Source organism: Glycine max, chromosome 11, assembly GCF_000004515.6.
Source record: "Glycine max cultivar Williams 82 chromosome 11, Glycine_max_v4.0, whole genome shotgun sequence".
Taxonomy (NCBI): Eukaryota; Viridiplantae; Streptophyta; class Magnoliopsida; order Fabales; family Fabaceae; genus Glycine; species Glycine max.
Window position 1 is genome coordinate 742,585 of NC_038247.2, and position 27,861 is coordinate 770,445.

A 27,861-nucleotide genomic window follows, 5' to 3' on the forward strand; every position below is an offset into this window, starting at 1 on the left:
TCTGTATATGGACTGAAGAGTCCCTATTTTGATGTTTTCCTTAACAATGAGATGGATCAAGTCACAGCAGGATCATGGGATTTCGTGGAATACACGATCCAGTTATAATCTTGAGCCTTCTTTCGGTGAATACAATTTTCTTTTGCATTTTTTTCTTCTTTTTCATTATCATGACATGACATGACATGCTTAAGTATTCACAAGATTAAAATCCCAACACTTGTTTAAGGAATCATTTTTAATACTATTCGGACTAGATTTATTGGTATTTGAAATGTATTTTTTAAATTTTTGTAGGAATCGAAGATAGATAATTGAGTTAGATCCTTGATGAAATATAGTTTTAGTAACATATATATGTTTTAGATTTTGATTTCTGAAATATATTAAAGAAATTTAACAACATTTCAGAAACTAAATTTCATTTATTTCTGTGTAGCTGTTCCTTTGGGCCTCTGGCCCCATAATGTCCAAAAAACAATTCAGGAAATAAGGAGAGACGGGAAAAAAATCATAATCCTAATTACAATTTACAAGCTAAATACTACCGAAATAAAAGCTAATTTAAATTCATATTGTGAGATAAATAATTACATAATTCTAATTACTTGGCACAATAACTTAGGACAGTTAAATGTTACTCAACTAAAAAAAAGAGTCAAATGCTATTCTTAGTCCCTAAATTTTTTAAATAGTAAATACTATTTCTTAAAACTATTTTTATGTAATTAATAAAGTAATTATATTAATGCAATGTTGGAAAATTGTAAATTCAAATGAATTTTAATTACTTTTTTTACCAATAAGATCTAATATAATTAGTAGATGATTAAATTCTTTAAAGATATTAGAGGGTTGTATTTCTTATTGTGTTTATGAAAAAAAAATTGTTGGGATGATTTTTGGTTATGAAATACCTGATCTTAGAAGAAAAAAAAAATCTAATAATTTTGTTGTAAAGAAGTTAGTATTTGTAACCGGAGTTTTAACCCAGAATGATGAATTGTATAAGCCAAATGAACACTAATTGGTTTTCACAAAGTTGGTTTGAGAATGGAAGAAAGAGAGGAGTTGCAATCGATTCTGGCATATCTACCCGTGGTCATGCGTTGTTCCTCTCCGTTTTGGCCGTCCCAAGCGGTGGAAACACTGAGAGAACTCGGAGGAGGGCGAGTCAACTCGGGCCACCACTTTTTCCAAGCCATTTCTGACCTCAGAAACGCCCTTTCTCTCTCTTCCGAACCCTTAGCCCCTTCCGCTCCGCATGGCTATGCCCTCTTCTTCGACGAGGTTATGTCTGGAGAGGAATCTAGCAAGTGGTTTCAGGAGGTGCTTCCCGCATTGGGGAATTTGCTTTTGAGGTTACCCTCTTTGTTGGAATCACACTATCAAAACACTGATAATATGGCTATAGATGGAGAGGCAGGAGCTATGCTCACTACTGCTCTTCGCTTGTTGGATTCACAGCAACCAGGGATAGTCTTCCTTACCCAGGTTACTTTCTTCTTTATGTGCATTTACTCCAACAGCATCAAAACTACTAAATAAATTACACAATTATAGTAAAACTTGACTGCTACTGCTATCACAACTGTTGATGCTGCTTCTACTACCATTTTTATTGTATGATGCATGCTAAAGATGGTTATAGTTAACATTATCAGATTCTGGCCTTTCAGGAGTTGATTGCTGCTCTTCTTAGCTGCTCATTATTTTGTCTATTCCCAGTCAGTGACAGACCTGTGATACATCTTCCAATGATTAACTTCGATGTATTGTTTGGGTGAGAAAACTTTAGCTATATATTTTTGTATCTCCATGTATTCTTGTTCGCTTGTTTTAGTCTTAATTTTTATCATTCTATTTCTCCCAGTGTTGTCAAGATGCTGCGGCACTTGATATATCTTAGACAGGTGTTTGTGTGTGTGTGTGAGTGACTCAATGGGAGTGAAAGAGAGAGATAAAATTGATATCGGTATAGTACTGTAGTTCATATCAAAGACTTATTGTCCTATTTCATATGTCATTATTATTTTTTTCTTGAAATCCAAAAGATCTGCTTTCTGCATTTTCAGGAGTCTGTATGATGATTACAGTCAAAAACAGGAAAATAAGATTTGGTGCATCGTTCACTATTTTCAAAGGATAAGTTCTGAAATGCCCAAGGGTATTGTCTCATTTGAGCGAAAAGTACTTCCCTTCAAAAATGATTCTATTCATATTTCTTACCCAGATGCTAATTTTTGGAGCACTTCTGCTATACCTCTATGCAGATTTGAGGTAATTGAAGGAAATTTATTTTCAATTGTCAGAAATAATTTATTTTAGTTTTTATTTTTAAATCATCCATTTGGTTTGTAATAGGTAATAGTTTGGCATTTTAAATAGGTTCACAGTTCAGGGCTCATAGAAGATCAATCAAGTGGAGCTGTTGAAGTAGATTTTGCAAATAAATATCTTGGGGGAGGTGCTCTTGGCAGGGGGTGTGTACAGGTACAATATGTTTTTATTTCCACCTATAACACTTTATACTTAGTTTTTGTCGATTATAGTAGCTTTTATATCATAGTTCATGATATAAGCATGTGCATGCAGTCTTGTGTACATATTGTATTTAGCACCTTTCATCATTTTGTAGATTCTTTAAGTTCAGATATTTTTTTGTCACTTGAACATTTGTTCTATTGATGCTGACAAATTTGCTTGTAAATGTCTGATATAGGAGGAAATCCGCTTCATGGTCAGTCCAGAACTGATGGTTGGCATGCTTTTCTTGCCAGCTATGGCAGATAATGAGGCTATAGAAATTGTTGGTGTGGAAAGGTTCTCAAGTTATACAGGGTTAGTGTTACTCAATGGATCTAAACTTGAATATGAAATAAAATTGTTGATGCCTAATACTAGATTAAAATACTTCAAAAATGTGATGGGAGTTTTCTTTTCCCCCATTTCTATTTGAATTTGCAAGAAAAGCATGTTTATTGATTGTTATGCTTTGAATAGTGATTTTTCTCTTGTGATTTGTCTGTGTTGTTGGCCAATGGTTTGTCGTAGCTTGAAACATTTAAGTTTCATGTCTATTTTTGTTCTCCTTATTGTTTGTTTGCACACCTAGATACAACAGATTTTTAACACTAAAGTTTATATACTCCCAAGAATATAAAGATTAAAATTTACTGTTATTTGTGATGATGTATATACAGTATAGTAGTATACATATGGTAGGGTGAACTAAATTAAAAAGAAACAATTATTTTGATGTGATGTCACTTTATATGTTTTTCAGCTGTTTATTTCACTGTTATAATTGCTGGGAACTTCCTACATAACCTAATGGTGATAATATTTCATGATTTCTTTAGGTATGCTTCATCATTTCGATTTTCTGGTGATTATGTGGATGAAAGGGAAGTAGACACTCTTGGAAGACGGAAAACTAGGATTGTTGCAATTGATGCATTATGTAGCCCAGGGATGAGACAATACAGGGCAAATTTTCTCCTCCGGTCTGTTAATATTGGTTAATGTGGCTACTGCTTTTTAGGATGTAGAATCACTGACTTACTGTTATTTATGGGACTAAGAGAGTCTACGAAGATAAAATTTATAATCTAAAATTCATTATTTTGATGTTTGCACTTGGAAATTTGTAATTGTTTATAAGAGGTGTGTTTTGCAAGCATGCATTCCCTGTTGGTTGGAAACTCTTTCCAGAGTTGCCTTTGGAGGAGTGTACTCAGTTCACTACACAGTAGCTATAATAGCATAATAGTAACCATACTTCCTAATAATATTTCTTCTTTCATAAATACAGAGTTTCTTTATGCTTGGTCAGTTTGATTCTGATAGATGATGAAAGAGGTGTGTTAGGAAATATCCTTGGAAGAGCTAAGAGCCATAGTAAATGTCAGTTAGTTAGAAGAGCTAAGAGCCTTAGTAACTGTCAGTTAGTTAGAACTAACAGTCAGTTAGTTATAGCTAACTGTTAGTTAGTTAAGAAACTATAAATAGTCTATTAGAGGGATTAAAAACCTCCCGAATCGAACGTTCACGTGGACGATTCAATAGGAGGGAATAAAGGGAACACTGCACAGGGCAGCAATCGGTGGAGAACTCTTGAAATGCCAATATTCGAGGGAGAAGATCCGATGGGCTGGTTAACGAAGATAGAAAAGTATTTTCGGTTGCAAGCTGTAAGAGAAGAGGATAAGCTTGAAGCAGTAATGATTGCCATGGACGGAGAAGCTCTAGGGTGGTTCCAATGGTGAGAATCTAGGAACCCAAACCATTCTTGGGAAGGGTTCAAGATCGCAATCTCCCAAAGGTTTCAAGCGTCTAATCTAGGGAATCCTTTTCAGGCATTGCTGGCGCTGGAACAGGAAGAAACAGTGGAAGAATTCATAGGCCAATTCGAGAAGCATGTTGGAATGGTGAAGGGGTTGGAGGAATCGTTTCTGGTGGAGGTGTTTCTCAAGGGGCTGAAAGAAGAGATCAGCTCTGAGGTAAGGCTCCATGAACCAAAAAACTTGATGGAATCTATGGTCAAGGCTTGCAGGGTGGAAGATAAGAATCAAGTCTTAGGGAAGTTACCTGTGAGTAATAGTAAGGGGTATAATTTTCAGAAACCCAGTTATTTGGGTCAGAGATTTGTAAGGGATAGGCAACCAGCAAATATTAAGGTAGCTGATCCTACTAATGCTGCTAAAACATGATCGAGTGGATGGCAAGGTAGAAGAACCTTCCATAATTTGTCACCTGCGGAAGTAAATGAGAAGATGAGGAAAGGAGAATGTTTCACCTGTGAAGAGAAGTATAATCCTGCTCATGTGTGTAAGAATAAATAGGGAGAGAATTTGGGAAATGGAGGGTGGTGAGACCTCGAAATTCATCTGTACTCTGTTTTGGGTGCACTATTATAATAACACACACATTCTTTGCCTCTGTTTCTGGTCAGTTCTATCAGAGTCCATAAATTAAGAGACTTCAAAATGAAATTTGTTGGGAACATTATTTCTAGTTTAGTAATAGTTACCCTTAAAGGTATGTTAAATTTGATTATACAAAACAAATTCTGAACATAGCTTTGTCATTCCTGCAGTGAGATCAATAAGGCATTCTGCGGTTTTCTGTACCAATGTAAATATCAACCGTATCAGAAAATATTGCAAGAGAATGGATGTACATCTGCACTGGTTGGTCTTTCCCATGTTTTTCTATAAACAATGATACTGGATTTTAGGTTAAGCAACTTTTTTAATATGAAATTCTCATAATTTTTTTTTATTAGGATCTAGGTATCTATGTGACCATGTCTGCCATCTATCTGCATTGGTCTTTGTTTATTTATCTTTTTTTGAACACCCTTTGCTTCACAGTTCTATGCTGCCACCTCAACATCTATGGAAACAGATGAAGGAGAAATTTCTAACCACAAAATTACAAATTCTCAAAATGATTACCACGGGATGGATCAGGGCAATAATATTGGGGTTGCAACTGGAAACTGGGGATGTGGTGCCTTTGGAGGAGATCCTGAAGTAAAGACAATAATTCAGTGGCTTGCAGCTTCTCAGGTAATTTTATATTTTTAGATTTTGATCCCAGTTATTGGTTTCCTTTGGGACTGACCTTAGTCTGATGTTGGAACCATGTGGCTGGTAATCTAACTATTTGTAATGATAGTACCGCTGGTACTGATTATATATATAATATATATTATTTTTGCCGACCAAAAAAAAAAATGAGTATGTGGCAGTTATCATAAGGAAACACAGTAACAAATCTTTAGAGATAATAAGAGAAGCCAATCGTAGAGGATAATATAAGATATTTTAAGATATGATTAGATATTTTCATATATTCTCACTATTTTATAGAAGAGTTTTTAAAATTATTTCTCAAAAGAAAAGAAAAAAGAATATGAAGTGTGGACAAGAGGGTGGTTGGGCATGAGATTTGTGTCTTTGTGGTTTTCTGGCTCACCAGCATAGAGATTAGGATGAGGTGGTTAGGGATTGGGTCAAACGGGTGGTGGTGATTAATCAAACTCAGTAGTACTGCTCATCTTTGACTTATCTTGCTTGAAAACCAATTTTGTCTTGGTTCATGTCTAACAGGCTCTAAGACCTTTCATAGCTTACTACACATTTGGCTTGGAGGCATTGCAGAGCCTAGACGAGGTAATTTGGTCTTCCCTTCATAGTAACAATCTCAACCCATGAGATGGCATCCTGATAGGCATCTGTATTGAAATGTGTCATTTGTCTTTCTTATTTCACATTTGAATATGGATCACCCTCCTAATAATCTTACAATATTATATATTCGTACTATTCAATCTGGTATTTGCATTCAAAATTTCAGATTAAATTGGCATCAACAGGACTGACCGAGCTAGGCTTAGATTTCAAGATTTGCATTTATTTAAGTTTCCATTTTGTTTATGGTTTGTTTTACAAATGCACATCCCATTATCTGCATTGCTTCCTTCCTAAATCGGTTCATTGTAATTAGTGGTAATGCTGTATGTTAACCAATTATCTTCATGTAGCCAAGTGCCAGGAGGATTCACATTCAATTTGAACTTGTTTTTCTCTGAAGATTTCTTACAAGGGACCATGATTGATGTTGTCACAGGTTGCTCATTGGATTTTGTCTCAGAGATGGACAGTTGGGGACCTATGGAACATGCTAATTGAGTACTCAATAAATAGATCAAAAGGAGAAACTAATGTGGGCTTCCTTCAATGGCTCCTTCCATCAATATATGGCCATGGTGCTAGGATGGATTTGCCAAATCTGGCTTAATCTTCTGTTGTTGAACCTTCTGTTGTTGAACGTCTTTCTCTTTTGTCAATGTTCTCACTTTGAAGGAGCTGTGAAAAGGTATGCTGTGCATAGTTTGGTTTGTGGACTTCCAAGTTTTATCACTCTTACATGACTACACTGCAGACCGTGAAGCTAGAATCTACAGCATAAAGGATATAATGATGTTTTTTTAGCAAAGTGCTACTAGAGACTCTTCTGTTTTATTGTGTTTAGCTTTGGAGTAGAGAGGGTGGATACAAAAAATATACTATCCGGATTCTCTTCTTACATTTAAAAGGTGCTGGAAAGGAAACATTTGTTTATGTCTTTTGCGTGCAATGAAGGAAAGATACAAAAGTAATGTAAAGACAATATTTGTACAACCATTGTTGATCCGAGTCCTCTGAAGAAGGAAATATCCTTGTTGATGTCAGATATATGTTTTACTTGAATAGTCAGCAGCAGTCAAATTTCTCTTTTATCTTGATCAGGATTCCAAATTTTTTCTTTCAAAGTGGTGCACCCATATTTTTTGATTATTGCCGCAGCTGTGCAATTTCCGCTGTAGTGAAGTCTACAGGGGCAAAATGCTTTGTGGTAATGGAAGTGGAATGCAAATAGTTGGAAGGGGGATTTGATCCATCAAACTTGCACTCAGCTATGCCTACCCCTTCGATTGTCAATCTTGCCTTCAAAAACTGTAAGGCACTTCCCTGAACTACAAGATGGCCAAAACCTAAATCTAGGTGGTTTAATTTCTGATGAGGATTGATGAATTTCCATCTGCTGCTGATAAGCTTTTCTGGGAGCAAAGGCTGACCATGCCATTCTTGTTAGCAGTCAAATAGCTTTGCCCTCGAGAACTTGTTCATATAGTTGCTAAACCTCTGAATGAATGTGATGCATATGTAGTCAAAATATTCTAGACGAAGAATCTCATTATTTTTTTTTAATTTTCATCATCTTTCTCTTCAAATGATTGTACATCCTTCTTGCTGCTCAAGTAAGTAATACACAAAAAAAGAAACCTGTTTCAATTTTTGTTGCGTGCCAAGAGAGAGACAAAGAGAGATTTGTAACCCTAATGCTTGCAGAATGGAGAGAAGTGAGGAATTGAGATCGGTTTTGCCATTCTTACCGATCATGACGATGCGTTATTGGTCTCGGATTTGGCCGTATTTAAGTTGTTTTTTAACACTCTCGCATCTTTTTCCTTCTATTAAGATAAGTTTTTGAAAATTGTTTTATTTTAAAACCTTAAAAAACAAAAACACAATCAGAAGTACCTTTATTGTTCTCAAAAACTGTTTTAAGAAATCGATCATGTCAAGCATTACAGAACCTAAATGAGGTAATTTTTTTTATCTTTCCTTCCGGCGCTGGGGATTTGGTTTTGAAATTGCCCTCTTTGTTGGAAACTCACTATCAAAAAATCCTCATTTGGATATTGGCGGAGCCATTGTCACAACTGCACGAAGTTCGATACATTGTTTGCGTACGGAATCTATCTTCCTTTTGCTATATACTTTTTCATTCACCTTTACAGTTCTACTTCTAGTCTTCATTTTTATCTTTTTATTTCTCCTATGTTAGTGGTCTCAACATTCCCACAGAGGAACATAAGATTCACTACGTCCTTCAGGATAACTTCTCATATGCCTAAGGGCATTGTCTCGTTTGAGCCAAAAGTACTTCCCTTCAACAATGATTCTATTCACATTACTAATAGGTAATACTTTCTCATTTTTATAGGTTCACTATTCAGGATGCATAGAAGATCAATCAAATGAAGCTGTTGAAGTAGATTTTGCAGATAAGTATCTTGGCGGCATTGTTCTTGAAGTGGGGGATTTACAGGTGCAATATGTTTTTATTTCTACCCATAACCTTTTATGCTTAGTTTCTTGCAAGTATGATAGCTTTTATGCTGTAGTTACTGATATAATCATATGCATGCAGTCTTGTATACATGTTGTATTTAGCACCTTTCATTATTTTGTAAATTCTGTCAATTTGAGATATTTTTTTGTCACTTGAACATTTGGCCTATTGATGTTCGATAAACTTGCTTGTAAACGTCTGATATAAAAGGAAATCCGCTTTGTGATCAATCCAGAATTGATTGCTGGCATGTTATTCTTGCCACCCTTGGAAGACTGAAAACCAGGATTGTTGCTATTGATTATGATTCATATCAATTGATGCATTAGAATGTCCGGGGATAAGTCAATACACGGAAGATTCTGTCCTCCGGTTTGTTACTCGTGGTTTATGCGGCTACTGCTTTTTACTTTTTGGGATGTAGAGTTACTGTTATTTATTGGAGTAGGAGAATATACAAGAACACTTTCTATAATCTAAAATTCATTATGTTTGCTGTTTTTGTTATTGTTTTTAAAAGGCTTGTTTTACATGCATGCGTTCCCTGCATTCCTGCAAGGTGGAAATGTTTCTTTTTCTCAATTCTTTGGAGGAATGTGTCTTGTTTGCTACACAGTTCTTGTTCCTTCCTAATATTTCTTCTTTCATAAAAACAAAGCTTTCTTTATGCTTGGTCAGTTTTATACCCATCAATTAAGAGACTTCAAAAAATATATTGTTGGGAAAATTATTTCTAGTTTAAGTATTTAATTGTAACAATGTTCAATTTGACCATACAAAGTAAATTTTGATTGTAGCTTGTTCATTCCTGCAGTGAGACCAATAAGGCATTCTGTGGTTTTCTGTTCCAAGGTAAATATCAACCATATCAGAAAATATCGCAGGAGAATGGATGTTCATCTGCACTGGTTGGTCTTTCTCTACGAAACTGGATGTTAGGTTAAGCAACTATTTGAATATGGTATTCTCATAAATACTATTTTTTTTATTAGGATCAGGGCAATAATATTGGGTATGCAACTGGAAACTGGGGATGTGGTGTCTTTGGAAGAGATCCTGAAATAAAGACCATAATTCAGTGGCTTGCAGCTTCTCAGGTAATTTTATAATTTTAGCTATCAACAATGTATGATGAACACGTGGCAGTTATCATTGTGTAATTACGTGAATTAATTATAAATATTTATGTTTAATAAATAAAATTGTTTTATATAACAGCAAACTAACTGTCCCTAAATATCTAGTTACTTTCCATTGTTGGTTCAGAAAAGGTGTTGTATACTAGGGGTTGTGACATGAGACAAAGAAGAAACTCGTAGTTATTGACCAGTGACCGTAGTACTAGATTCTTTAATACTATTTACCTTTAGCTTAGAGTCTCAAAGACCTTTCGTAGCATGCTACACATTGGGGAAATTGAATAACTTAGACAAGGTAATTTGATCTTTCCTTTTCTCAATGACAGATTCTCGACCCACGATACATGGCATTCCACATAGGCATCTGCATTGAAAGTGTCATTTGTTTTTCTTTTTCCACATTGGAATATCATTTTTCCCCCTTATTGATCATACAATATTACGTTCCTGTACTATTCAATCTAATATTTACATTCACCATTTAAGATTAAAGTAGCATAACATTATTTCAAGATTCACCTTAATTTAAGTTTCCGCTTTGTTTATTTTTTCTTTTACTAATGTTGCATTATCTGCAATACCTCCTTCCTAACTCATCTCATTTTAATTAGTGGTAATGCTGTCAGTGAATAAATTATCTTAATTTAGCCGAGTGCTAGGAAGATTTGGGGACGTATGGAAGAATCTAATTGAGTACTCAATAATTAAATCAAGAGGAGAAATTAATGTCGGCTTCTTCCAATGGCTCCAGCGGCAATAAATATGTGTTCGAATGGATTTGCCAAATTTTCTGTTGCTGAACGTCTGTCTTTTATCAATTCACTAGTTTTATGGGGATTTAATCAGGAGTTTGTTGATGAGTATTACAGATATTGTGTTAATGATACATTTTCTGAATATTGATACGAGAATAAATTGAAATTGCCACTAAAAGTAATTTGATCTCAAATGGGATATGTCAACATTACAGGTATAGATAATGTCTTATTTTGTTGTTTTTAGAAATGAAATGAATAAGTTTCAAGTATAAGTTATAATAAAACAATTTTTTTTATAATAATTCACATACTAGTGTATTTTTAAAATTGATGTTCGAATCCATAAGGATAATAATCCTGGTGAAAATCACATAGAAATGAATCACATGAATAACTAGAAAAGAATATATATATATATATATATATATATATATATATATATATATATATATATATATATATATATATATATATATATATATATAGGTTTTTCATTTTTTTTATTTGATCATCAATTGGGTCAACAGTGGGGGCAATTGCCCCACACACTATTTTTTTATACTTAATATGCCAAGTATCTTGTTTTTTTAGTCTATTTTCTGTTCTTTTATAGTTATTAAAAAAATTAACAGAAATCTTATTGAGCTAATATTTGTTTTTAGTCTATTTTTTGTTTTGTATAAAATTGATCTCAGCAGCCGGTTAAGCTAATATTTTTTCAGCGTTTTGGCATTTTGTTTACGGATAGTCCAGTTCAATAGTTTATTATGATAATTAAAACATGCACTTGCAAAGAGTAATTATATTCATGCTATGCCTTAGTGAGATAAAAGTATAACACAAACTTGTATAAAATTTGTGAATTGTGGATAATTTATATTTTCCATTTGCAAATGGATGAAAAGTACAGGACACTTCGCACTCCTCAATCTAATTTTATCATTCGGAAGAGTGCAAATATATATATTCACTTCCATATTTAACTTTAATGTCTATCACTAGTTAAGCAAATAAGACTAGTCTCACAATATAACAAACTAAGATCTAATCATCATTAAAAAAAAGTGTTTAATTTAGTATATGAAAATACCTCCAACAAAATTATCTCTAAAAGATGATAATACATATACAATAAATGGTTCACAAAAAAAAAAAAACCAATTTCTTATCCCATCTGTAGTCACGTACCCGTACATGGGCAGTATTTTCGACCATAGGAATTTGTCATTAAAACAAAACAGTTAAAATGCTATGCAAGCAAAATCATCATTTGGAATTAAAACTAGAGCGTCTCTTGTACTAATAAAAAATAAAACCATTCTTGGCTCGACTTTCAGTTTTAAAAGGAAGTATTCATCAACCAAAAATCACATGCTCAATCCTTTTCATATTACTATTATTGATTTATTGAAAAGTCAGAGAATTTTTGCATGATTGGAATTGAAGTAACACTTTGTTTCTATTTCCCCCTCACTTTACCCTTCCACACTTTGCGCCCACCATAAAAGAAAGAAATAATGCGGAAACCACAAACACTACAAGGCCCAAGCACAAAATCCCAGACACAAATACCCCTTTAAACTAGAAAAATACGTAAAATATTCCGTTGATAGCCTTCCAAAAGAATAGTGCATGAATGCTAGATAATTTTCCAGCATAAAATTATTCCGTTGGTTTGGTAGATTATTTTGCTAGATGTCAATAAAACAAGCACTGCATGAAGGGAGCCCTATTAACACACCATGAAGATATAATACGATGCATTTGCCCACACATCAAGATTGACATAAGATGATAAGACGGAATAATTTACAATATATCTGAGAATTCCAAAATTAATCCTACGCTGATGTATAACATTCCATGATCTCTATGGACTGGTGCAAACCAATTTCTCTATTATAAGTACAAAAGGGCAAATACACAGAAAATGTGGGGAAAAAAATCAGTTAAGGTCTTAAGGTAGTAAATAATGGATATGGTTAGCAAAGAATTTGCCAAAATCAACCCAGAAGAATATAGACTCAAGCACACTGGTTCGCTTCTAACCTACTGAGTGAATTGGCTGTACTGATTAACTATTATGAAGGACAATTAATTACTGACAAATTACTTTACAAAAATATACAAACATGCTTAAATAAGGCGATGCAGTACAAAATTGCATATCAATGCTCGTTCTTAACTCTTGCCTTTAATATTCCAGGGAGTGGTGGAGATGAAGGAGGCCTATTTGGAGGGTTTGAAACTGAAGTAGGAACCTGTGCATATATGCTAGAACCTTCACCGCCATCTGTAGAATTATCTGTTGTATTATCATTCTGAGATCTCTCACAAAATTTCATTGCCTTGAGAACATAGTTATCATCATGCAGCTCAAAGGGAGTGCTACAGAGAAAAACAGAAGAGGAAGTAAGCATACATAGAAAAAGATTTTGAATTATAAAAAGTTCTAATAACAAAGATGCTCTGAAAATGACACATGTATTTAGCAACGCAGCCTCTGTTTGACCATAATAGTATCACTGATGCTTGAATATATGATTCGAAAGAATTAGAGTCACTTTCAGAAAGCACATGGGCAAGATAACATCATTACTCTTACAGAAAGAAAGCCAAGTAATTGAAAGATTCTTACCTATTGAAATCAAAATGCACAAGCTGCATATCTTCTGATATTTCCACTTCAACAGTTGCATGGGGCCGTGTCTACAATTTCCAAAAGCCAGAAATGATATTTATTAAGAACATGTTTGAGTAACAACTCAATCAAATGCTTATTCAATAAGCTTTTACCAAATAGGAGTTTATTCATAAGCTTGACTATGAACTTGTTAAAATAAGCAAAATGAACATATTATGATAAGTTCATAGGCTCAAATTAGTTCTTCCACACCCACTAAAAAGAAATACCATAATGAGCAAAACCATGGCAATTTGTAATTGAATGCTTTGCATATATTTCTTTAGTTCCTTCCTTTATTTCTTTATTAGGGTGAGCTGGTTCTTCCTAAAAATAAAATTAACGAATTTGGAACCCTTCATAGACCTATCATCATAAACCCTGCATAGTGACCAAAATAATAATAATAATAACTACATTAATTTTCAGTTGACAAATTCTAACCAATGTCCATACTCCATAACAATGGTGAAAAAAATGATCATAGTTAAATTTACCCAAGAAGCAGGAGTGAGGTCTCATCTGATAATAATAGATTGCATGTAATCTAAACTTTAAGGCTTAAACCAACTGGTTAAGTAAATGCTGACTAGTTACATCAGACTTAAGACCAATAAAATATAATCATTATCTGACAAATTGAAGATCCAAAGGGGGGAAATGAGAAACACTTTCTAGTGGACAAAATAACCAAAAACAGTACATCATAGCATACCTGCACCAGAATGAAGGGCAAAGATACACCTCCATTGGGAGCATTTCCTGAGCTATATAGTTGCTCATTTCGTTGTATAAGTTTCTGAAGACCTATGTACTACATAAATTAATACAAGTTAGCAAACAGAAACTAATCATTATGGACAAAAATCATATGGCCTTCTTATAAACCAATTGCGAATTTCAAAATGCAAAAAAGAATAAAATCCTTGGGCTTGCAAACTAGTAGGTACAGGAGTTCAATCCCAGATTAAATCCACTTGAAAGAGTAGTCCTTACTTGCTCCTCCAGCTCTTGCAAATAGGCTGCTTTCTTTTCAATTCTATTCCTTAGCCCAAGACGCTCCGACTGTTGAATTGATTATATTAGTTAAAATGATCCTTTTATTGTATTTTTAGAATAGCCAAGAGCATCATTGTAAGGAAAGAATAAGCTACTCAGCCAAAAAAAAATTACAACTTAATATTGTTTGCAAACCTTTAGCTCTTCAATATCGCTTAGACTAGTACGAGGGAGACCCTTCCATTGAATTTCCTTTTTATCCTTAGAAATAATATCCATTGCCATGAGAACATTCAAAGCATCATACACCCTTCGACGAATGTTTTTCTCATCATATTGTTGCTGTCAAATGTTAACCCTAAAAAATAAGTCCATAATATTTATCTTGCACTCAGTCTTAAATAATTTATACAAAGAAAAAACCTGATCAGGAGTTGAAACACCATTGATTGGATCAGCAAATTCGGCCACAAGTTCATCAGCTACCTAAATATAACCACAATCCATATTGAATTTTTTTAAAATAAACTAGGTATATGTACTAAATTTGAGGAATCCAAACCAGAATTTTTGTGACAAGTTGAACTACAAAGAAAGACGTGAATTCTCACCAGTTTCTTTTTTCTCTCAGTTTTAGAGTACCTGTTTTCAGAAACATTTCCTTACAATACAACTTGTTGGAAACAGTTAATATTCTAGGAAGTTGCATTTTATCATTTTATGGTTATTGCTCTTACATGAAATCTCTCTCAATTATTATATAAAGTGAAGCTGCTGGGTGCTTCCTAACTGAAGCATTATCTTACAGGTAGTGTTCATTTGCTAAAGCCCACAAGAAAATATATGAAAATGAAACCATGTATGATGCATATAACATCAGTTCCTAACCTACATAGTTCTAAATAGCTCATAGCTCCCATGCCATATCTACTCTCAATCTACAACAATAGTATCGGGCTCATCATTTTCCTGGTGTTGCATCAATATGCCTCTGTATTTTCTCAGAAGCACTAAAAGTACCAAGACTTTAGTACTAACAACTTTTGGAAAATCTTAACAATAAAAAATCAGTCATGAGGAGATAACTTCTCTGTGGAATTATATTACATCCTCAATGTAAAGGCTTCCCTTCAACCCCGAATACAAATTGTAGCTCTTGAAGAATTCTCAAGAACATCTTATAGGCATCTAACAAGTCAAAGGCTGTGACTCATACAGACTCAGGGATGGTTATGCTTGATAATCAAGAAAATATGAAGAATAAAGTAAAATGAATATAAACTCAGGGAACTCTGAGGACAATTCCTTTTTAAAATCCAAAAGTAATTTATTCAATGCACACAATTTAAAATTAAATACAACACATATTAGAACTTGAGAGTTGAGACATGCATGCACATGCATTGACAAAAATATATTAAGAAATTAATTGAAAAAAGCAGAAGCTATAATAATGTACAACCATTTTACATGCATATACCATATAAAACTGAAGCCAAAATTAAATTCAGTTTCGCACAAACTGACTTAGATTAACTGGCTGACCTCATTGTAAGTTGTTCTGCCCTTGCTTTCTACCTTCTCACACACTGGACAGCCAATAGATGGGAAATAAAACCAGTAAGGAAATATATCATCATGACCTCCACAAAAATAATGACAACCTAAGGAGCACAGGCAACTAAATACCACAGATTTTTTCTCATTAGTGCATGTTTGGTAAAAGAATATTTCTGTGCAAAAAATCACTTATTTTACAACAGTTCTCTGAAAAAGCTGGTAAACATAAGCAGTTATTCCTTCAAAATAAAATAAACCAAACACATACTTAAAGGTCAAAGCTATATGCAACTTTGAAAGGCTAAAGCTATTAACTAGAGAAGATCAATGGACTTTTTCTTTAAAGAACAAAATATCAAATTGGGCTACAGGTTAAAGACCTTTCATACTGAATTGACGGAGACCTCTTCCACTCTTATCACCTCCAACAGCCCGTTGGCCCCTCTTTTTCTTCTTGCTAGTGTTTAAAAATTCATAATGGGTTAGAATCAACTGTATGCATATGCATATATATAGATAGAATTTCATGCCCAATATATCTAACTTAACAGGAAGTTAATATTTCTTACTGCAAAAAATAAAAATAAAAAATTAAGTTAAGCATAAATACACTTCCCTAACCCTCTATATAACTATAAAACAGCCTCAGATGATTTCACTTATTCTCAAGAGTATAAGACAAAAAAGAAAGACCTCCCATATCAGGAGACATAAGCAAACACAAATTTAAAAAAACTATTGAATAGAATTGAAAATATACACTATTCTACTGCATGCATGCAGAAATTCAAAGGACCTTCTATTGAATTTTTGCCACAAATTCTAAATTGCATCAACAATACAAGTCCTCATTCAGTTTTGGGTGACTCTATGGCATATCATATTTGGCAAATGACTGACAAACAAACAAACAAAAAAAGATGACCATCTGACTATGAATGTCACAAAACTACAGACTGATATCACATGCATCAAGAATTAAGAATTTCATACATCAGAACATTTCCTCACATTTTACATTTAAAAGACTACTGCAAGCCTTGAGCTCAGAGAGAGTTTGTTCTTCAAAATGCAATTTTAGAGGAAGACAAGTCTTTGAATGGGTTCATAGATACAAGTAGAAAAACAAAAAATCACATGAGAATGCTTTTGTTTTCTCAGAACATCTAATAAGTCTAATATTTCCACCAAGAGGGTTCTTTAGAAAAATGAAAGCAGCAGAAGAAATTATAAGTGCATAAGAGAAGACCGGCTGATTATTTATTTTAAGATTGCTAACAAAGAGAAGGCTTTGAAACATTTGTCACACTAGTATCCTTCACAGGAATTCAAAAGATATTTCATGATGAACTGAAAATGAGTGTGCTTTAACTATTTTCCTTTTCTAATTTGATCTTTACAAAATTATCTTAGCAAACATTTAGTAAATTGTTTGTTAAAAAATTATCCAAATCAATGTTTATTTGAAATGGTATATTCATGGGAAAATGTCAAACCCCTCAAACTTTAAAAGAAAATTCACAAGTCAAATAGCATCTGCATCACAGCACATTGCATAATTATTTATTTACTACAAGCTCAAAGGATAATGGAGAACTCACGCAACGGTGCCCTGTGATCCAGCATCATCACCATGTATGTCAAGATGGTTTAACCTAAGAAAAGTGCTATCACTAGCAGGTGTTGCCATTGTCTGCTCACTCCGGCTGGATGGAGACCCGACACTTCTGCTTGTTGACATTGATTGACCTGACATCGTAGTTCCATGGCCTTGCATCTCCTCCTCCTCTTCCTCCCGAAATGTTTGCTGGGGTTGTGTTCCCATGTTGGTAAGCTGATTACCTCAAGGCCCGGCAATAAATCCTACCAATGGAAACTGAATTCAATTGATCAGGACTTTTGAGGTAAAGCCGAACTACTCAGCATAAACTCTCTGCACAAACCATTAGAGTTTCGAGCATGAGCATCAGCCTCAGAAATCAGCATGAGATAAGATGTAAGAAAAAAAAAGGTGTAAAAGAAGATAATCATCCAGCATCCACCACATTGCTAACATAAGACGCACACATAATCCATCAACTGGTTTCACGCTCATTCATACTGATATAGTGAAACTGTATAAATAAACAGTGAGAAGTTGCATTTGTACAACAGCGAGCGACAAAAAGAATTTTTTTTTTAGCAAAGTAAGTGTTGTATGAATAATAAATAAAACTCTCAAACAATTTTGATAAGACCTAATATGTCAATCCTGCAGCGGATTCAAACCTGTCCAAATTTCATTTTTTAAAAGCGTTATCCGTTAAGAGAACGAATCTGAGAAATTTAAGAAGCCATAATTGAGAAAAGGAGGAAAACAAAATTGACAAATTAGCTTCCCCTAAATGTTAGTTATCAACACCCAAGCAAGCAGGTGAATAAAAAAATTCCACAAATAAAAGCTATGAACACTCACCAAAGACGTTGAACAGTGACAACCACAGAGTCAGAGAAGACCTAATGTTGAAGATGAAGCGAAAGAGAGAGGGACACCGGAACAAGTGTTTGCGTGTGCGAGAGAGAAGGAGAAAAGAAATGAGCATGCTTATGCTTAGGTTTTAACGTGCCTTTAAAAACCGGACCGGACCGGCCGGACCGGACAGTAAACCGGTTCATTATTAAAAACCGTGACAAATATTTTTTTTTTATAAATAGTCAATAATATTATGGAACCGAAGGCCAAGCGAAAGAGACTAAGGTATGTTCTCGGACTCTGAGTGCTTGCCCTAAGAGGAGAAGGTGCTGCCACCGCCGAGACGAGAGTTCCGTCGCCGGCAGCGCCGCAACTCACGCTTCAACCCTCAAACTCACACCGCAGGTAAAGAAGGCTTATGATAAATTAGCGGTTTGTCTTTACTTAATTTCTTCTTTAGTGATTGATTTGTGATTTGGTAGTATGGCTTGCTGCAATAATCGTCGAATGAACAGATGAACGAAATCATTGGTGTAAGAACAAAAAAATGAATTATTTATGCACTGCTGCTGTTATCAAAATGCTTATCCAACTCTCACTTCGTGTCATTAGCTGAAATGCTCAATGGTATAGTGAGGGAAAATATTCATCCCCTTTTTGGCCTTCCACTTTACTGGGGTGGGGACATGAGATGATTACAGTTTATGAAATCATCTTGTATTTTAGATCTTGTAATTTAGATCTTGTAAACCTTTCAGGATAATTATTTATTATTTATTTTATATAATTGAAATTAAATTAAAATTTATAATAATGTATTTTTTAATAGGTTAAAATATATTTTTTCGTGCTAGCAAAACATTCCAAGTTCATTTTTAGTTTCTGAAAAAAAAAAGCATTTCTTTCTTTTCCTATTTTGACCCTGGTTCTCCTATGCCACTTAACACGCTCAATCACCATGGTTGTCCACCGTGTTGTTCCCGTAACCACCAAGAGTTCGTCCTCAATTCATCACCACCGTAGTCGAAAGCATCTGCTGCACAAAAGATTTCCCTCATCGCACCCCCCCCACCCCCACCGTCTTGCGCCACCCGTGTTTGGTAGTTTCTTTCTTTCGATTCTCTGCGCGAGCAAACATTACCGCGTCGTCGTGACCGTGATGCTCACGACCTCCCATGTTCAGTTGGCCACCGCAAGTGCTGTCCGGTGCGTGTGGCACACTAACCAAAAAGCGCTAAACTGAGCCAACAAATCAAATATTTTAATTTTACCAGAAAAAAAAAACGGATAAATTTTTTTATGGAGACTAAAAATGAACTTTGATATTTTAATATTATTTTTTTTTTACTTAAATTTTACATAATTATATTATAATATATACAAATTAAATTATATATTTTTTGATATATGGATTGAACCCAGAACCTTGTGCATAGTACAACTCAATCTCCCTTTCCCTACCACTAGGCCAACTTCGAAGTGTTTTTAAAATATTTAGCTAATATGTTTAAAATTGGTTTAATCGAAATACCCCCAACGGCGTCGTTTGAATCCAAACCAATCGTAGTGGATATGGGCCTATATGGGATCTGGCCTGCTGGGCCCAATTCCCAGCCGTTAAGTCTCGGACTCGATCGTGATCGTGCCACGAGCAGACAGTTAGTAACGCACTCATGCGGACGCATAGATAGATATAACACCAAATTACTCTTTCTTCTTTTTCTTGTCTTCTCTGTTGGGAGCAACGTTGCAATTAATCAAAGTGCAATATTTACAAACTGTTTTCAAATTTCCGTATGGTGAGTATTCTTATTATTAATCTTCTGCTTACAGGATAATTCTTGTTTGTTGCAAACAAGGGAACCTATGCTACTGTACTTGTCCTAATTAGGTGCCTCATGGATCCTTTTGATGATATTCTACCAACGGCTCCTGCTGCACGTAGTAAGTGCCTTGGTTCCAATGATACTGGAAGTGGGAAAGCTTTTTTTTTTTCCATTATGTTTATGTCAGGTGGTTTTATTATATTCTTTTGTAGCTCGGCTGGGTGCCAAGTTTATTCCAAAGGCCAAATCGAAACAGTTTCCTCGAAAGGGAATACCAGCATCAGAACATTCCACCTCATCTAAAGATGGAATTTTGGGAAATGAATGTCAAAATGCAGTTGCTTCAGCTTTAAGTATGCCAGCGGAAGAACCTAAGGGGTCCGTTCATCATACACAGGTAGAAATTCCAAATTCAGAGGATTCCACAAATCGTAAACAAGTTAGTGTGAAAGGAGATAGTGCAGCCTTGGTAGATGATTCCACAATCACCGCAACTGAAGTTGATGCTGATCAGAAATCTATGAACTTTTTAAAACCAATATGTGAGGTTACTGAGGTAAATGTCATTTTTTATTGATGGTTATATTGATTCAATGTTAACATGCAGTTTTTGTAACCTATTTTTCCTTAAATTGTTTTTCAATTTTAGGGAGATCCAGTATATTTTGAGGGGGCCTCAGTCACTAGCTTCGTTCCTGAGACTAACCTCAATAATGGTAAGTTATTCACTCACATTGCTTGTCTGTGTGAAACCACTCTTCTTCATCTCGGACCTGTACATGGCACAATGTGAGTCATCTATTAAATTTTGTCTGATTAATTTAGGCACAACACAACCAGTTCACCCTGCTAATGCTGTAGAAAATGAATTTAATGTGGCTGCTCCATCTGCAACATGCTCAGCCATAGATAGGATGAAAGAACAACCTAAAATTGGGGAAGGTTCATTTCTTGATAGCAACAAGCTTATTGACAATTCAATCCAAGTTGGCACGGATTTGGGCTTCCAAGGTTCTTCAGATGATAAGATTGCAATAATTCAGAGCAACTTTGATTCAAAGTCAAACTTTGGAAAAAAACAAGAGGTGGATTCTTTTAATTTTCTGTCTTGTTTCCATTTATTCTACTGGTTAAGATGGGCGTGATCAACTTATGTAGGGAATACATTTCAGGGAGTATCTGCAGAATTTGAATTGGATCCTTTCAGCAACATACTCCCTTATCCTGGTGCTGGGAATGGTTAGTGATATTGATGATTTTGTAAATAATTTAATATTCTTTGTATCGCTGAAAAGATGAGTTATCTGTATTTTTTTTTTTTTACTGTAGTTCATAAATTTAAACCCAAGATTAAGCCACGACCTAGAGTTAGCAATGTGCCAGCAATTGCTTCTGATTCATCTAATGTTATGATGGAAAAATCTGTTGAATTGCCTACATCTTGCACAAACGACTTTCAATTTTTTCAGTCTTGTGGTGATGGCAGTGGTGGACTAAACCAATCAGCCAGTTTACCTTTGCCAACATCAGAGATTCTTAGGACAACTGAATTACCTGATAAGTTTGATGATACTAGCTCAAGTATTCTCTCTGAAGACAATAAGAGCTTGGCAGCTGCAATTCCTTCCCAACTGGATTCCCTAAATGCCATGCTTTCAGAGGATGCAGTTCATAATGGAACTACAGATTGGCCTTCTAGCTTTGGTAAATCATCCAGAGAGGTAATGGAAAAATTAATATTGGCTGTTTTTCTATTCCATTAATTTGCTAAACATTGATAGATTTTGTACTTACAGGCTGCAGACATTTTTTCTGGGCTGGAATCCCTTGATGATTTTCTCACCCAGGCTGCCACTGGTACAGGTGAGTTACTATATTCCTTGTGATTTACCAAATTACATCAACTCTCTTCATATCATTTTAGCTTTCAAGAGCGTCACTTGTATTGTGCCGCTGCCTTAAATCTCACTGTTATGGTTGACTGGCTCCCAGCCAACTGTAATTTGTAAGTATGTGACCATGGGTTTTCCAGTAGTGATTGGAAAAATTTTGTGTGTAGGAAAACCAGCCCTTCATTCTTTTAATGGGAAGGGTGGAGAGGAAAATTTTGTCACACCTGCTTCTAGTTCCATTAACTCTTTTGGGGAATGTGATACTACCCAAGTTCAAAGGTGTCCCGAGTATCATACTCCTCAAGATTCATTAACCTTCAATGAAGCTGCAGTCTTCAATGAGGATGATATTCACACTAGCAATAGGAGGTTGGAAACAGAGGTGAAGATTATGTTCAAAGATATGATAATTTTCTGTTGGTTCTAAATAACTAATTGGTTTTTTTATTGAATAATGTTGATCATGATTATGATTGGTATCAGGAAATTGTGGACTTGAATCCTGCCTGCCCAGGTGATGATGTGATTGATTATCAATCCATGAAATCTGGCGAAGATCCAACTTTGGGAATTCCAGTGCATGAAGAGTTGACAAATGCTGCAGATAGTCCCACATTGGTTGATTTTTTGCATGCAGATGTTACAAGGGAAAAAGAAGTACATATCAGTTACTATGACTTCTTTTCTTTTCTTTTTTCATCTTTCTGATTTGTGAATCTGATTGTATATAACTTTTCATGTCATTTACCATGCTTATCAGGATTCCAATAAGAGAAAAAAGGATGGCTCAACATCATGTTCTCTAAGGAAGAACAGAAGATGTATTGCTGGTGAGGAGGATAAAGGTGCTAAAACCTCAAGGCAGCTGAGAAAACAAGCAGCTCGTAAACCTGTAAACAGTTCACTCAATGAGGATGTTGAAGATAATAATGACCTTGACCCTTCTTATAATTCTAATGGAGATGAACTTCAAGAAAATGATGACGAGTATGAAGTTGATTATCCATCCAGGAAGAGAAGAGTATCAAATAGTTCACAGAAGAAACCTGTGGCTAAAAGTGGAAAAACATCTCAAAAGCCTAAGAAGGCTAATGATGATTTAGAAAAAACTGAGGAACCTCCCAAAAAGTTCTCTCATTCAACCCGACGAAGAAAAAGATGCGGTAGAACTTACTAGACTGTTTGTGTTTAATTTTCATCTTTGGTGGTATACTTATGCCGAAGTTTTTCTTTTTCTCAGTGGACAAGGCTCTGCTGGAAATTCCTGAGGATGAACTTGATCGTCTAAATATACCTATTAAGGATATTATTTTACTTGAAGAACATAGGGAGCGGCTGGCGGTGTGTATACTCTATTCTAATCCTTGTGTTGCGATGTCTAACAATTGTTACTCATAGTATGGCACTATGGCTTAAATTTTAATCAACTGTTCCATTTGTTTTCCTATGTAGAAAAAAGAGGCGATGACTTCAAATACTTCTTCCACCAACCAAAGGTACTCAAGCTTTAGTAAGAATCTACATTTACATTTTATTTACTTTTCTGGTAATATATATCTTTTTCTAATAAAAATTATATAATTATATTGCAAAATCAACTTATTTTGAAAAATATACTGATGTGAACAACATCCTATTTACTACAATGTCTCTGTAATTCTTACACAAAATTATCCTTTTGAATTAAGGGATATCTGAAAAATGGAGAAACTTGTTCAATAAAGGGAAAAGTGAAACATTATATAGAAAATGCACTGCATATTATCCACTGGCTGTTGTTACCTGTTACTGTCTCTTTAGAGTGCAATGTGGACTAGTAAATAAATTTCTTCGGTTTGCATAATATTTATCTGCATTGAGGTCACTGCATATTATCCATTGGCTGCTGTTACTATCTCCATTGAGTCACATGTGGAAATAGTAAATAAATTTCAGTTTGCATAATTTTTATCTGCAGTGGTGGAGATTCTCTTCATGAGGCTGGTTCTTATAATGAAGGGGCTTATGATGATGGAGCTTATGATGATGGGGCTTATAATGATGAGGAGTTCTTAGGTTCAGAAGATGGTAGAGACCCATATGATAATCAGGCCAATGAAGGGATAACATCAACTTCCGTTTTACTCAATTACCAGTCTTTCAGGGAAAAGAAGACACCTAGGGGAAAATGGTCAAAACAAGAAACTGAACTGTTTTATGAGGTATTTGTGTAATTCTCACAAGATGTCTGACATTTCTTTTCTCTCTTAAACACAACTATTCGCATGGCAACTTGGTTTTTCCTTGGGGTTGGGAGGAGGGGGGTGGAACAAAGAGCTGTACATTACAGTAAATTACCTAATTCCTTTATTATTATTTTGGCATAGGCTGTTAGGGAGATGGGAACAGATTTTTCTGTGATACAAAAGACTTTTTTCCCTGATAAAACACGGCATCAAATTAAGTTGAAGTACAAGAAGGAAGAGCGGCAGCAGCCTTTACAGCTAACCGATGCTGTAAATAACAGTGCAAAAGGTTTTGCCCTTTAATTACTGTTTTCTGCTGTTCTCTGCCAGACTGATGTTTTTATTGTTTTAAGCAGTCCAGAAATGATCCTCAATATTACTTCTATGACTTCTTCAACTTAACATGGCAAATATAAGTTTAGAATGATTAACTTCATTGCTTTTCATTTACTCTTTGATGTGGCAAAAAAGTTATTCTAAAGCAAATTTATACTCCTTTCTTGTAGATCACCCTCATTCTAAGTTGTTTATTGAACTACTAAAACTAGCTTCCACCAAGGCAGAAGAATACCCCGGTAGAGATGCCTCAGATTTGGTGATGGCGGAGGAGGTTGTGGACCTAACCGCTGGAACTCATGTATGCACTTTTGGCCTGTTCAGTTTATCTTTTGATATCTCCCTTTTTTTGGTGCAGATAATTTATGATTTCAGTGGCTTATTTATCAGAGAAATATTCTTAATTGCATGATGTTTGATGTGGATTGTGGAACATAGTAGGGGTCCATCTACAAAAATTAACATTTTTACTTGGTTCTGGCCTTCATTTCCTAAATTTGTTTGAGGCTTAAAGCTTTTTCTACTCTAAGTCATTAGATCAATGCTTATATCATCTTTGGCTTTAAAGCTCAGATGGCCAAGTTACTTATAGTATATTGCCGCAAGGGTGATAGATAGCTTGCCTTGATTATTTTCTTTAAAGAAAAAGTAAATTTAGTTCTATTTGTGCAATTAGCAAGTTTGGCAGTGTTCGTAAATCCTCCAAGGGAGTAATTCAAATGCAAAAAGAAGAAAAACAGGTGTAGAAACTAGAAACTCGAAAGCAAACATAATTGAGTACGCAGGAGAACACCCTGAACCAATTGTGAGTTATGGGCTGTGCACATCGATATATAACTGAAAACTAGTTACAACAATATGCTTGGCATGAGATTTCCTTTGTGTCCATGAAGCATAGGGATAAAGGAACCATATTCCACTTCACTAGCCTTTACAGCATAGGTTGTATGGATTGCCTTGTATGACTATGAAGCACGGACACTCCAGCCCCTTGCCGTGTCCGGTGTCCGACACGCGTCTGTGTCAGTGTCCGACACCCACACGACACCCGTACTACGTTCTATATTTTGGACATTACAGGTGTCTGCGTGTCCGTGTCCGTGTCGTGTCCGGTGTCCGTGTCGGTGTTGGTGCTTCATAGATGATATGACATAAAACCTTGGCTGACCTGGCCCAGGGAATGATTTGGCTATATTTGATTTTCCGTTTGGGGTGCTCCAAACTTAGTTTTGTGACATGTTTGGTTATGCTCAAAAGTTTTTTTTTGTTGCACAGCAAAAATCGATATTGTATTAGAAGTAAGATTCAGTACTAGGTGTACTGGAATACATAACAAGAAAATACAGAGGACCAAACCCAACTAGAAAAGACAAATACACAGAAGCTAACAAGATAGGTCAAACCCCCCTCTAAGATAATTTGTCCTTCAAATTAGTTGACCAATGGTTGAACTGAGTTTGAAAACCTTTCTCCATACATTTTAACCAGGATCATGTTTTTTTTTTGCACATCTTTAACCAGGATCATGTATGGAATAAAGCTTCATCCATGACTCTTTCGGGATTGAAAAACTGGTTATTTAAAACCAAGCTATTTCTATGTTTCCAAATAGTCATACAAGGCAATCCATACAACCTCCCATCTCTTGTCTTTTCCTAGTCCAGTAAGAGAATTGCAGGAAGTGATTTTTTGGCTCTATGGGAAAAGGGCCCACTCTATTAACCCACCACTAGGATCAGCCCTCCATGTTAGAATATCCATGCTGGAATGATGGATGTGGACATTCTCAATCTCAGCCAAGAAAGCTGCTACCATGTCAATTTCATGATCAAAAAAGTTTCTCCTCCAATTTAGCTTCCATTCTCATCTATCCTCAACAAGGTCACCCATTAAGTTGATTGTAGAATTCTGCTGTCTACTCATTTGATACAGAGTAGAATATTTGTCTTGAAGAGTTAAATCATCACCCATCCACTTGTCCTTTCAAAACCTGATTTTGACCCCACAACCCACCTTCCATCTCAAATTTTTGGTGATGCTATTGCTGTCCTGCTGCTGAAATGCACTCTTTAGGTCTTTCCACCAATGAGAGTGGTCACTACTGTTCCTACCAGAGAGCAAAGCATTCCAACCACCATATTTAGACAATAAAATTCTTGCCCAAAGCTGGTTTTGATTATTTGCCAACTCCCAACCCCATTTGCCAAGCAAAGCTGGTTATGCTCAAAAGTATGTTTGCATCTGAAAACTCAGTTTTGTAGAAGTATGACTTAAGTTGTTTTTGCAAACTTAAGTTTCATTCAAACTTAAGTTTGTAAACTTTAATCTAAACATTCAAACAATTATAATTGCCACAACTTCCACTTAATTATTGATTGAGGATATCCTTAATTTGTCTACACACCGATAACCTTATGAAGTCTGGGGGTATATTTTTTAAATTAAGATAGTTATATAATACTAATAAAAATAAATAAAAGATCAACACATTAAATTTATTATGTTAGTCTATTACTATATTTTGTTTATTTCGAAATGTTATTAAATTAGAGTGTATTTATTAGAGATGAAAATATTGTGCTCCGGAAAACTTAATTCATAGAGTCTCTAATGTTCTATTTCGTAATTGGCTGTGCTAATTCCATAATTGTTTTATCTAAATGAAGGAAGAGGTTCCGAAGGCTGCAACAAAAAAGGAGGATGCCGATGTTAAAGCACAGGAAGATTCTGTGGCAGTTCCTAGTCCAGAGCAATCTGATGACAGTGACGATGACTTTCAAAAATGGTCTCAGTATAAATGTGGCTATTAGTGATTAATGATAAAGAATGAAATATAACTTACTTTTATCTCATTTATTTTTTATTATAGTTAGTATGAAATTCTTTTAATTGCTCAATAATTGTGAAATCATTTTTCCATCTTCTGATTCCATAGTCCAGGGCATTTATTATTATATTTTTTTTCAATTTTGCATACAGTATTTTCTCAAGAATGTATTGTGAATTTGTAATCTACATTCGAGTTCATTAATTCCTTATAATTGTGTTATTTGTTCTTGTAAGAAATATTCATTTTTCCATCTATTTTCTTGTCTGACCAATTCAATGGCCCAGAGAAAATCAAGGAAAAGAGCCTATATAAAGAAAAAAAACTCTTATTTTATGTTTTGAGGAAAAGATAATGGAAAGGAAAGAAATTTTGAATTTTTATTTCTAGAAGTCAATTTTTCCTTCTTTTTTTCACTCAAACCAAAAAAAGACATTATTATCTGTTTTTTTCTCTTTATTTTATTTCCTCACAAC

General features: G+C 34.9%; 3 protein-coding genes across 9 annotated transcripts; 2 read left to right on the top strand and 1 right to left on the bottom strand.

The window, feature by feature from the left end:
• Positions 1-957: 957 nt before the first annotated feature.
• LOC100793905 (poly(ADP-ribose) glycohydrolase 1) lies at positions 958-7,286 on the top strand. 2 transcript variants are annotated; one of them, XM_003537743.5, is made up of 10 exons: positions 969-1,494; positions 1,680-1,783; positions 2,076-2,280; positions 2,389-2,493; positions 2,723-2,841; positions 3,363-3,506; positions 5,099-5,192; positions 5,376-5,573; positions 6,117-6,179; positions 6,637-7,286. In XM_003537743.5, the coding sequence occupies exons 1-10, from the start codon at positions 1,054-1,056 to the stop codon at positions 6,805-6,807; spliced, it is 1,644 nt and encodes a 547-aa protein (XP_003537791.1). In that variant the 5' UTR covers positions 969-1,053; the 3' UTR covers positions 6,808-7,286. The 2 variants fall into 2 exon arrangements, with proteins under 2 accessions (XP_025980123.1, XP_003537791.1); XM_026124338.2 differs by lacking the exons at positions 6,117-6,179; positions 6,637-7,286 and having other exon boundaries at positions 958-1,494; positions 5,099-5,239; positions 5,376-5,515.
• Positions 7,287-12,458: 5,172 nt separating this feature from the next.
• Positions 12,459-18,547, bottom strand: LOC100797603 (transcription factor-like protein DPB). Of its 4 annotated transcripts, none has more exons than XM_006590380.4 (10): positions 18,283-18,547; positions 17,429-17,690; positions 16,208-16,284; positions 15,813-15,856; positions 14,691-14,753; positions 14,463-14,609; positions 14,265-14,333; positions 13,984-14,082; positions 13,224-13,294; positions 12,459-12,973 (listed from the first exon to the last, which is right to left on the bottom strand). In XM_006590380.4, exons 2-10 carry the CDS (start codon positions 17,650-17,652, stop codon positions 12,754-12,756), a joined length of 1,014 nt encoding a protein of 337 aa, XP_006590443.1. In that variant the 5' UTR covers positions 17,653-17,690; positions 18,283-18,547; the 3' UTR covers positions 12,459-12,753. The 4 variants fall into 4 exon arrangements, with proteins under 4 accessions (XP_006590443.1, XP_003537797.1, XP_006590442.1 ...); XM_003537749.5 differs by having other exon boundaries at positions 17,429-17,760; positions 18,283-18,430; XM_006590379.4 differs by having other exon boundaries at positions 17,429-17,703; positions 18,283-18,414.
• A 2-nt stretch (positions 18,548-18,549) lies between these two features.
• On the top strand, positions 18,550-27,426 carry LOC100809837 (uncharacterized). Of its 3 annotated transcripts, none has more exons than XM_006590383.4 (17): positions 18,550-18,684; positions 20,113-20,223; positions 20,318-20,661; positions 20,755-20,821; positions 20,931-21,190; positions 21,278-21,344; positions 21,435-21,826; positions 21,902-21,968; positions 22,165-22,379; positions 22,481-22,654; positions 22,758-23,160; positions 23,238-23,338; positions 23,450-23,493; positions 23,955-24,198; positions 24,364-24,511; positions 24,729-24,859; positions 27,225-27,426. In XM_006590383.4, the coding sequence occupies exons 2-17, from the start codon at positions 20,178-20,180 to the stop codon at positions 27,366-27,368; spliced, it is 2,847 nt and encodes a 948-aa protein (XP_006590446.1). In that variant the 5' UTR covers positions 18,550-18,684; positions 20,113-20,177; the 3' UTR covers positions 27,369-27,426. The 3 variants fall into 3 exon arrangements, with proteins under 3 accessions (XP_006590446.1, XP_014619234.1, XP_006590445.2); XM_014763748.2 differs by lacking the exon at positions 18,550-18,684 and adding an exon at positions 19,837-20,078 and having other exon boundaries at positions 20,171-20,223; XM_006590382.3 differs by lacking the exons at positions 18,550-18,684; positions 27,225-27,426 and adding an exon at positions 19,837-20,078 and having other exon boundaries at positions 20,171-20,223; positions 24,729-27,169.
• Positions 27,427-27,861: the final 435 nt, after the last annotated feature.

Bases quoted from the DNA above. Each gene is read 5' to 3' on its own strand.
- LOC100793905 (XM_003537743.5), top strand. From the start codon at position 1,054: ATGGAAGAAAGAGAGGAGTTGCAATCGATTCTGGCATATCTACCCGTG. The intron at 1,495-1,679 runs GTTACTTTCTTC...CTGGCCTTTCAG, and splicing joins GGATAGTCTTCCTTACCCAG to GAGTTGATTGCTGCTCTTCT. The intron at 5,193-5,375 runs GTTGGTCTTTCC...TTTGCTTCACAG, and splicing joins ATGGATGTACATCTGCACTG to TTCTATGCTGCCACCTCAAC.
- LOC100797603 (XM_006590380.4), bottom strand. From the start codon at position 17,652: ATGGGAACACAACCCCAGCAAACATTTCGGGAGGAAGAGGAGGAGGAG. The intron at 15,857-16,207 runs GTCTTTAACCTG...TTGGCTGTCCAG, and splicing joins CCGTCAATTCAGTATGAAAG to TGTGTGAGAAGGTAGAAAGC. The intron at 14,334-14,462 runs GTTTGCAAACAA...TCAATTCAACAG, and splicing joins GCGATATTGAAGAGCTAAAG to TCGGAGCGTCTTGGGCTAAG.
- LOC100809837 (XM_014763748.2), top strand. From the start codon at position 19,852: ATGGGCCTATATGGGATCTGGCCTGCTGGGCCCAATTCCCAGCCGTTA. The intron at 21,969-22,164 runs GTGAGTTACTAT...TTTTGTGTGTAG, and splicing joins CCAGGCTGCCACTGGTACAG to GAAAACCAGCCCTTCATTCT. The intron at 24,512-24,728 runs GTTTTGCCCTTT...CCTTTCTTGTAG, and splicing joins TGTAAATAACAGTGCAAAAG to ATCACCCTCATTCTAAGTTG.